Source organism: Seriola dumerili, unplaced genomic scaffold, assembly GCF_002260705.1.
Source record: "Seriola dumerili isolate Sdu_G_001 unplaced genomic scaffold, Sdu_1.0 BDQW01000122.1, whole genome shotgun sequence".
NCBI classification, from domain to species: domain Eukaryota; kingdom Metazoa; phylum Chordata; class Actinopteri; order Carangiformes; family Carangidae; genus Seriola; species Seriola dumerili.
Genome location: NW_019174377.1, coordinates 3347423 through 3358317, shown reverse-complemented (window position 1 = coordinate 3358317; position 10895 = coordinate 3347423). Strand labels below are relative to the sequence as shown.

The 10895-nt window shown below is 40.2% G+C and overlaps 2 protein-coding genes across 2 annotated transcripts; one reads left to right on the top strand and one right to left on the bottom strand.

Annotated features, from left to right (window-relative positions):
• Window positions 1-1504: 1504 nt before the first annotated feature.
• LOC111224096 (beta-crystallin B1-like) lies at window positions 1505-3215 on the bottom strand. Its single transcript, XM_022748494.1, has 5 exons — window positions 3150-3215; window positions 2890-3008; window positions 2666-2798; window positions 2036-2178; window positions 1505-1673 (listed from the first exon to the last, which is right to left on the bottom strand). Exons 1-5 carry the CDS (start codon window positions 3213-3215, stop codon window positions 1505-1507), a joined length of 630 nt encoding a protein of 209 aa, XP_022604215.1.
• Window positions 3216-7950: 4735 nt separating this feature from the next.
• LOC111224095 (beta-crystallin A1-1) lies at window positions 7951-10249 on the top strand. The gene is made up of 5 exons (XM_022748493.1): window positions 7951-7989; window positions 8148-8266; window positions 8495-8636; window positions 9354-9496; window positions 10102-10249. The coding sequence occupies exons 1-5, from the start codon at window positions 7951-7953 to the stop codon at window positions 10247-10249; spliced, it is 591 nt and encodes a 196-aa protein (XP_022604214.1).
• Window positions 10250-10895: the final 646 nt, after the last annotated feature.

The following is a 10895-nucleotide window of genomic DNA, read 5'->3' as shown; positions in this document are numbered from 1 at the left end:
GCAACAGTAACCCATTGCTCCATTGCTCAATACTGGTTTCCCTCCTCAGTCATGAACTGCCCCCCCCCCAGCAGAAGTTCTCTGGTCTCGAAAAAAACACTTGTAATAATAAGTTGTTTAGGTGAGCTGCTGTGTGAAAACTGAGGGCAGCGAAATCAGTATGTAGGCTGCTTATGTCACTGCCAAACGACTGTTCCTTTCTTTCAGAATAACACAGCTCCTCATTGTGTATCTCAGCTTCCACAAAAGCTAATGAAACATCTTCTTGAGGCTTGGCTCTGTAGTATTGCACGCTTAAACAGGTAAGTGTCAAGTGTTTTGTTTTTTTTGGTTTTTTATACAATAATCATTTTTTGGCACCCTGGGGGCAGCAGAACAACCTGCAAAATCTTTCTTTTTTTTTTGTATATTATCACATAAAGTCCCCACACCTGTTGGCAAACAATTACCCTGTTGGATACCCATTCAGCAGTCATTGAACAACTATTATTAATTTTGGCTCTTACCTGTTACTTAACATATAGTTATTTACTCCACTGTTGATGAAATACATAATAGATAATAGGCTATAGTGACCGGAGAGAAAGACCATTATGTCTTGAAGGAAAAACACAAAGAAACAGAGGAGATGAGACTGTTGTTCAGGTGTGATATTTTTATTTCATTTTTTTCCATTGGAAAGTTGCTTTCCAGATGCCAGCATCCCTGAGAAAGTGTAAAATGCAAATCTTCTGAACAGCCCCATGAGTGAGATGAAACAGGCCAGCCAAAAGATATTCACATCTGCATAACACAACCCTGCACAGCCACCTATCTTTCGTTTAATCACAGACTGGCCAGTGCCCTCCTTCAGTCACTGAGGTCAGCCTTTTGCTTTGTGATGAGAAGATAGCGCCTCCCTCTGCCTGGAAACCTAACTGCAGGGCATGTGCAGAGCTGAGAGCTGTCCAAGGTAGTACATTGTGAGGTGTGATATGATGGTCTATCCCTATACTCTCTAAAATCTGTGGATCACAGGAGAGGCAGAGCGCTTTGATGAACAGGCTTATTGGCATCATTTCAGCTTGAAACACATAGGCCAGTAAATAAAAATAAAAATAAAATCAAAGGTTTGTAGGTATGGTTGCAAGTAGCATTGAAACAAACTACTAAACACAAACTATTAACTTAAATCTACTAATCTCCTATGTTCCCCCTTTCATAAATATGATAAATCATATAATCTTTCTATGAGGTCTGTAGACAGAGAGCATTGCTACTGTTTTTACCAGTGTTACAGTAACTCTGGAAGTCTGTGACACTCAGAACTTCTCATCCCATTCAGAATCATTCACGATGGCACATACTCCCAAATCCTACCAGTAAAAGCAATAACAATATTCAAAAGCCGTTAGCTTGTGTGGCTAAGTGGCTATTGAGGAATTTCCAAGGGATGGTTAGCAGCATGGCAAGCCAGACCCCTTGCTATTCCCTCCTGTTAGCCCACAATCTGCTGGACTCCCCTCTATGCGGTCATCTCGAAGCAGCCCCTGCGGTGCGTCTGCATGTCTCTCACCCTGCGGATGGACTGGATCTGGGGGTGGTGGGCTCCCCACTCGTTCCAGTGCTTGAAAGGGCCCATTTCAAACACATACTGGTAGCCGCGGTAGCCAGGGTACTGGTAGCCCACCCAGCTTTGTGAGGAAGTAGAGAGAAGAGAGATGTAAACAACAAATCTGTAATAATGTTGACTAAAAGCTGTGTACTCTTTTAGTTTTCATTTAATTCTGATGAATATTTACACCTGCTCCTCTTCGTTAAGCTTTAACATATACTACTATTCCTCTGATACCAGTATTATTATGCAAGTGAAGTTTGATTTGAATTACCTTATTTCTCACTTATTCCTGTTGCTAACCTTGATAGATATTATTATACACTTCCAGTTGATTTTTGCTTAATGAAATAACATTTGTTTCTCATCTTAAGTCAGTTTCTTTCAGCTTTAGGCCACAACAGCCAATCAAAAACAACCCCACAACTAGGTGTGACTTACGTTCCACCAGTGACCTGAATGCTGGCAACACGGTCCTGGAAACCGTAAGACCACAGGCTGGGAATATCCTCATCGCACACCTCCATCTTACGACCCTCGAAGTTTGGACATTCATACAGGCAAATCTTGTGGTCCTGGGGGTCCTATAAGAAACATACATTGCTTTTCTATTTGTAACTGTTACCACTTTCCATACAGATACTGTAGATGTTGGTGGTGGTGTAGCTTGTGGTTCACTCCCTGTCCCAGATTTTAGCCAATAAAGAGATTTAAAACAACAAAGGTCCAGCCAGGATCACAAAGGTTATGCATGAATACACTTATTGTTATGTAATACTGATTATGAGTTTGAATAGAAATGTCATTTTAGAGACTCAGACCAAACCTCTGGTGGAAAGCGCTAAATTATCACATTGAAACATAGTGACACAGAAAATGTTAATAAAAATACTGGCAGTGGAGCGGTTCAATAAATACCTGTGTCACTACAACCATAAAAAGCACTTTCCTTTGTATCAGTAAAAGATGGATGAGAGGTGCAAATGGAGTTAAACAACAGAAATAAACATCAGTGGCAGCAATAAACAGGAATTACAGCACCAAAAAAAACCCAAGCTGACCCCAACTCACCATTCGGACGGGCCTGACGGACATGAAGCGGTCACACCTGTAGCTGTTGGACCAGGTGTCCCAGCGAGGGTACTCTCCCTTCTCCAGCATGAACATCTCACCAGTCATGTTCTGCTGCTCAAAACCCACCCAGCTGCACAGAGAGATATTTTACTTGTAATCAGTTAAGGAAAAGACATACATTGTTATAACACATATCTTGGATGGCAAATTTGGTGACTTACGGTCCACACTCCACTCTGATGGAGCCAATTCTTTCAAAACCCTTCTCACACAGGTTACGGTTCTCTCCAAACAGGTCCATCCTACGGCCTTGGAAGTTCTCATATTCATAGAGGTATATCTGAAAAGTAAAACAATCGGAATGCGTTTATTTCTGGAGTCAAGTATTTTCAATTCATAATTATTGTCAGTCGTTTTTAGGATTAGTTGAGTTAAAAAAAAAAAACAAACAAGGAAAAAAAAACCAGAAAGGTAGAGGTACCTTGTGGTTGCGCACTCCTATGGCAGAGTGGCTGCCAATGCTGCCTTGAGCACCTGAGTGAGACATGATCAGATCTAGAGAGAACAGAAACACAAAGTCAGCCAGCCATTTTCAGAGATCAGTGTGGGGCTATGAAGGGGTTAATTACTGTTTCTTCACATCTGGAATACAGCATGTACTGCAGTACACAAGGTGTGCCGTGTAAAATGATTCCTCATGTTGATAAGAGCCACTGGAAGGATGCTTCATTTGCCCAAGCCAAAGCCCTCAGCAAATGTCATGAACTGAAGTACAACTTGATATATAAATGTAATGAATGTCATTATTAAGATATTCACATCTCTAAAAGAGCCAAAATCAGCTTTTGCCTTAGAGTTAAAGGGGAATATTTTGGTTCTTGGACAGCAGTTCTTTGTACGTTCATGTTCACATAGCTTAAAAGTGACATCGGGAAAAAAATGGTTAGATGTACTTTTATTATATGATAGGCATACTATGAAGTTGGTCTTAAATTATACCCTCAAAGACAGTTTGAATGTGCAACCTGATGAAGGCTTTAAATAGTCAACTAACATCAAGTCAAGTTTCAGTCAGTTTCACCTTGGACCAACACACAGCATCACTGATGGTGCTCCATTGCACCCCAACAATGATGTCATGGTGTACTGACACACCCTAGAGTACACTTCTACATCACTGGAGCAAGGTGAGAGAGGAAATCAGCAAAAAGGCTTTTCAGGGAGTTTTAAGTTGCTCCTTAAGGTTAAAACATCTAGTAAATGTAGTCAACCATATTATTTTTCCTCTACAATGTAGAAGATTTCAATTTGAAAAGCCAAATGGGAAAAAAGCAGATTTCTACAGTAATGTACATGAAAGCATTTGTAGCAGAGTGTTGTTCTTTGAACATGATTGTGTTTCCAGTAAAATTGTAATTTTCTCAGTACATCCCCTGAAGTTTTGTCCTTTTCAGGAGAGCAAGAATACTCACTAACCAGCCACAAGACAATTCATCTGTTCAAGCCTTCCTTGTTCAGTTTTTTAAAAACAGTCCCTCCTCTTTCTCGTTAATTTTACCTTAGGGTGAACAACTGAACATGAGAGCAGCTCTAAAACATAAAATCATACCATGCTGCAGTTTATGTCAGTATTCTATCTACTCAGTCCAAAGTCAAGGTCTAAGAGGAGTCGATCCTTGCTTGGTTCTTTCAGTCCAAAGAATGAGCACATAGGAAAACCACAACATTCTTTCAGTTCTTAAAGAGTTAGAAGACCTTAGAGTGGGAACTTACAGTTACAATTGCAGGTTGAAACGGACCGACCTTTGAAGAGAGTGATGGACGCCGGCGTTGTGAGTGGGGATATATATATACATTCACATCCAGACCGAGTCTATACAGGCAGGATTCTGACTTCTCATTGGCTGTGAGCTGCTTGGAGCATGGTGCAGGGTTAAAGGTCACGCTGCTTATCTGTGCACAAGTCGTGCTGACTCGGCTGCCTGTTTTGTTGTCCAGCACCATTGTGGGGGGACCGGGGACAGTCACTGCCATCAGCAGAAAGTTTGCTTGCCTTTACACCCCACGCCCCCTCCACACACACGCACACACACACACACACACACACACACACACTCACACACACACAAATACACACACACAGTTACTCTTCCAGCCATCGCTCTCACGGCCTGTTCTTCACTTTCTATCGAAATAATTTTTCTATTTTTTTCTTGCTTCCCTTTTGTTCTGTTCCCCGGTTTCTGTGCGATCTGTTTTGTCTTTCACCTCAATATTCTCTCTCTTTCTCTTGATCCTTGGTGCAGCCGGCCCCAAGCCTTTGAGCCCTGTGTGTGTAATGTGCTGACTGCAGGAACGGCATCCATCTCTCTATTGTTTAGGCAGGCGAGTGCTCAACACTCTATTACGTATTATGGGCTGTATCCATACATACAAATCTCACACAAACCCACCAACACACTCGTATCATATGCGTGTGTGTGTGTGTGTGTGTGTGCATGCCCAATGTCATTCATACACACTGCCAGATTTTTTTCTTGTTATGAAAACAAGTAATAAAAAGGCCACAAATAACTTTAATATAAGCAAAACTATGTAAGGAAAACAAAATATTCCAATTTTGTTATGTTTTGTTATATTCCAATTTTGCATCTCAATTTTATAGGTAGAGTGAATGGATATTTGTGCTAATGATCTTTCAAATGCTTGCAGACAGATCTCTTTTAGAATATTATGATTTTGCAATTTTAATGATTTAACATAACTGTCAGGCAGTGGTGAAAGGTCTGTGGGCAAATATTCACAGTATGAGCCTTTGAAATGAATTATTAGAGCATGAAAAAAGAACCCGTGGGAAATGTCATCTTTTGTTTTTGCCAGTACAAAGACAATATCTGTGAGACTAAGACAACACCTCTGGCGTCTGGTCTATTTTAGACATTTTTCAGAGACAATCAGATCAGATTCTCTCTGATTCTAATCATTTTGCCATTGAGAAAATGTGGTATATTATCTAAGAAAATATTTGTTTGTTCAAGTTTAGAACACAGAAACATTTGCAAGGGGCATTTCCAGAGGGGAGATGCTTTCATTGTATGTGCCCCAGGTTTGCAGCATTTGTGTTGATAAGCAAGACAGCAGAACACTTTTCTGTGATGTATTTATTTTATGTCACTGAGATTTCGATATGTTTCTCAGCCATTTCATCTTGGTGTTATATTTCTCTCTTCACCTACAAAGCACACTACATTTACAGTGACAACAAAATTAGTCTTTACATTAGTATTGCTGACATACAGCAAATACAATGTAGCCTTGCACAAAATGTCAACATTATACTTCTCATCATATTTCTGGATGTGACTGAACCTTCAGTTTGCTTAGACACGTATAGAAACTGTAGCTACAGTTGTTAAGTTCTGTAGCTAGTTCTTTAAAATGTTACACTTAAAAATTGGAGTTGGGAAGCAACAATGACCCTCAGAAACTACAGACAATCTGCCAATCAAGCACCCATTAGCCTTATCTTAAGCCTTTTGCATTCATTCATGTAAAACCTTGCCCAAATGATACTGTAATTTGATAATTGTCTATTTTTGGAGCCTTTCATAGGTCTTTTTTATAATGGAAATGCTTTCTCATTTAGGGTGATTAATATGTCCTTTTTTCACAGTTTTATTTAAATTATTTCATATGGTTGTAAATGTTGATTTTAGAACAATAATATCAAAGTCATACCAAATATTTTTTGCCTTATGTTCTGTGTGTGAAGCACAGAGTTCGAAGGATTTCACAGTTTCTTTCAAAACCAACCTCAAACACTAAAAACTTACTGTTTCAGAGAGTGATTTTACTGCTTGATGATGATATGATAATGATGTATTATTAGAGTTTTTGTTACAGTAAGTTGTGAAAAGTCTACAGTTTAGAAAGCTAGGTGTTTTGACCTGAAATAGAATTAAAATGTTCTATAGAATATAATGTAAATGTTATTTTGCTATATCTTAATTTTAATTAACAGTAATTTTACTGCCGTACAGAAACAACATTAATCAAATGTTTGTTACCTCTAGTAGTAGAATAGGTTTTTTTTGTCACCATGTAAATGGTCATGAATAAGTGTGTGGGTTTTCTTTCTGTGTGCTGAATGTATACATGCCTTTGTGTGTCCATCTCTGTCCATGACTGTGTGTGCAGGACTGAACATGTGTGTACATAGGAGTGAGTGAAAAGGTGAAAGGGCCAGAGATGTGGGGTTAGTAGAGGTGGACATGAGATTGGAGACAGAGCATAGCACAATGTGGAAAGAACTTAGTGAGCACACATTTAAAATAAAAATCCAGCTTGTTTATTAGACACGTTTGAGTCAAGTGTCTTTTTTTGATCCAAAGAATCACAATGTTGTGTTTGTTGCTTTTCTTTTCTGTCTTCTGCTTCACACTTTAACACTAAATGTTTTCTTCTTCAGCACCAGACTCGCTGGCAAGAATATCCACATCTGTGATGACCTGTTTCCTGGACCAGGAAGTGCCAGGACTTGGTCCGGCCCACTGCTCATGGACCATTTGGAACTTGTGCTTATCTGCACTGGGCACGGTGCCCTGCGTCCAGTCCCACTGCAGCGAACTAAAGCCCAGCAGCTCAGTGCTGAACAATGACTGGACCAGCAATGTGCTGACTCCTGCCCTGACCCACAGGCCCAGCTGCTCCTCAGCACCAACGTGTATAAATAGGTCCGTTTACTCCAGGGTCAGGACATCGTTTTTGTGGAGCCCCCTGCGAGCACGGAACAACTATTCTTTGGGGCCAGTCAGGTAAGCCCTCCATCTCAATCCATTCAGCCTTCTACAGACCATTGTCACTTTACATTTTTGTGTCTTTTGTCTTCGTTGATTCTGCTGAGCCACATAAATGTATAGACTGAGGTCAGACATGCAAACGCTTAGACATTCATTGTGCCTGCGTCAACAGCTGGCTCCATCAAGAGTGAGCATGCAGTCAGCTTCAAGAAAAACCCAAACCAATGACATGCAATAGGTCATGTGTTTTGTTATATAGGCTAAGATTCTTGAATGAAATGAATTTGTGTACTAATGTTTTAACATCATTTGCTACACTTCAAAATCTATTTCAAAAACAGGCGTAAATATGCCTGATACATGGCAATAAATGATGAAACATTAGCTGAGGCACACACTAGTTGATTTTCCTTAATAAGCCTTAAATGTGACTCTCCCTGCTGTCTGCTCTGAAGGTAAATCGGCATTGAGATACACAGTAGCATGGCTCTGAATAATCCCAACCCACTGGGACCATGGAAGGTGAGTCTTGTCATGGATGATTTAAAAAAGTAGAATACTTTTTTTTTTTTTAATGTCATGCCTGGCCTGATGATGTCGATGATGTGTGTGTCTGTACACACATCAGTGTGTGCGTGCGGCATGTGCATGCTACATGTATGCATTTGTGTCCTCTCCAGATCACAGTTTATGACCAGGAGAACTTCCAGGGGAAGCGTCTGGAGTTTACTTCAGCCTGTCAGAACATCATGGAGTGTGGTGTTGACAACATTCGCTCCCTGAAGGTGGAGTGTGGAGCGTAAGTTAAACAAGATTTTACACAAGAGAAAATTAGCTGTAGTACAAATGAACCTCTCAGTGGTTATGTTTTTAGTTAGCTACATTTGTTCATTTTGTTGTCAAGTACTATAGAAAACATCTGCCAAATATCTGATTATCAGTCTGTTTTAACTGTCTCAGTGATCCAACAATGTTGTATACATTATATATATATATATATGTATGTATGTCTGCTTGCTGGGGACAGCTGGGCAGGATATGAGCACTCCAGTTTCTGTGGACAGCAGTTTGTGTTGGAGAGAGGAGAGTATCCTCACTGGGAGTCGTGGAGCGGCAGCAACGCCTACCACATTGAGAGGATGATGTCCTTCCGCCCCATCTGCTCTGCTGTGAGTGTGCATCTCAATTCAGCCGCTTCTGTTTCCATCTATCTGACTTCTCATTTGTCTCCAGCAAAGATTCAGAGTTAAAAGCTCTGGATTTGATTCATCAAATTGACTAATTTGGGTTTAGAACCCTGGTTTCTTGTGAGGCAAGCCTAAAGAGGGTTTTATGCCAGCTGCTGGTTACAGCCAAAAATACACTGTAATACAGTGTGATGTTATGCACTATTAGAATTTGGACATCCCGCCAAAATTATAATCATGGTTAAAATTCGTCTAGTCGTTTTCCCCATCAGAAGGCTTTCTTTGGACTCTCCGACTTGTGATGATTTATAATTATTTACAATGAAAGGAAAAACAAGTAAAAAACAAATAACCCTCATCTTGTCAAAAAAGGCTTAAAAAGTGTTTGTAGTATCTACTGGTCTAACATTTGATCCTCATTTGGTAGCTTACAGTGTCAGTATTCAACACAGACAGAAAGTAAAACAGGTTCATCTCTGTCACTGAATGCATCTGTAAATGCACAACACCAAGTGCTTTGCCACAAAAAAGGGTTTGGTTTCAGTATAGTTAGATCACTTGACATTATTATTATTTGCATTATTGGTATCTCACTCCTGCTGCCTTCTACAGAACCACCACACTATACAGTAACTGTTGCTGTTTTTCGTGTTAATAACTCTGACTGACCGTATCTTTACATGCATCATGCACACTCAGAACCACAAGGAGTCCAAGATGGTGTTGTTTGAGAAGGAGAACTTCATGGGACGCCAGTGGGAGATAAATGATGACTACCCCTCTCTGCAGGCCATGGGCTGGGGCAACAATGAGATTGGATCCATGCAAGTTCAGAGTGGCGCGTAAGTGTCAACCTCTGCACACAGACAGATCACCTCCTTACAGGCTTCTGCCATGTGAATACTGTCAATAATAAATATACTTAACCCATAAGGAACAATGATAGAAAACTTAGTATAAAATACTGCTCATGCTGCTGACTCTATTCTATGCATCATTTTTTGAACTTTATTGCTGCTGTGACAATAAAGTTAATCCTATCTTATGTTCCAGTCTTTACTTGACTAACATAATAGCAATACACAAAGCAGCTTTAAATGTAATAAAACATCAGTTTGTTACATTGATGAGGGCAATTATTTTCAGATTATAATAATTTCCAACAAACCAGAGGTATGTATAGATTAAATGATTTAAATCATTTAAAATGACTGGCCTAACTTGAGTTTGTCATATTTCACATTTTTTGAATGTATTCTGTGACATGCTCACAGTGACAGTTTGAAAGAGGCCTATTGTATTTAACTGCTGCCTTCTTCTCACATTGTTTTGAATCAAAAGTGCATTTCATATCTTGTACACTATATCTCTTACTGTGTAAATCACATATTTATCATAAAACACTCCTTTCCTCTGCTCCTCCACACCTCCCTCTCTCCTCCTCCAGCTGGGTGTGCTACCAGTTTCCAGGTTACCGTGGTTACCAGTACATCATGGAGTGCGATCGTCATGGCGGCGAGTACAAACATTACAGAGAGTGGGGCTCCCATGCTCAGTCCTTCCAGGTGCAGTCGCTGCGTCGAATCCAGCAATGAGACCTGCAGCCTCCTCTCCCAACCTCTCACTCTTTACCTCCTCCACCTCCTCCTCTTCCTCTTCCTCCCTTCACCCAGTCATTCCAGCGCCTTCTGGTGCTTTACCATCGAGATGTTCACAGCAATTTTGTTTAGTTCTGTTGCCAAATGAAAGTAAAGAAAAAAGATGGAAAGAATTAAGAAAAGAAAAAAACAGCCACTGAAGAAAAGCTCCTGACTGATGCCCCACTGAGGAGAGAAGAGGAGGAAATTAAAAGGCCTCATGGCGGCAGCAGGGTGGTGATGTCACTCAGAGTCAACATGGTGCTACCAGTGATCAATAAAGAAGGAATGGGCAACTTAAAATAAACAGAAAGACAAGAGTCTGCTGCTAAGCTCCATGGTGCTCAGTTGTGATTTATTTTTCATTGCTTTTGGGAAGTTTTATGTTGCAGTACAATTACACTAAGACTTTCTCGTGTTTGGTTGTGACCATTTAGAGCCAAGAGATACCATGTTCATATGACATGTTGGTTTATATAAACTGTTATCCTTGCTTCATACCGTAAACATAACATGGTGCTTACAAGTCCACATCAAGCCTTACATAATAAAATATGAGGCTATTTTGAGATATGAAAACAATGCACTCATAAGCATCACCAAC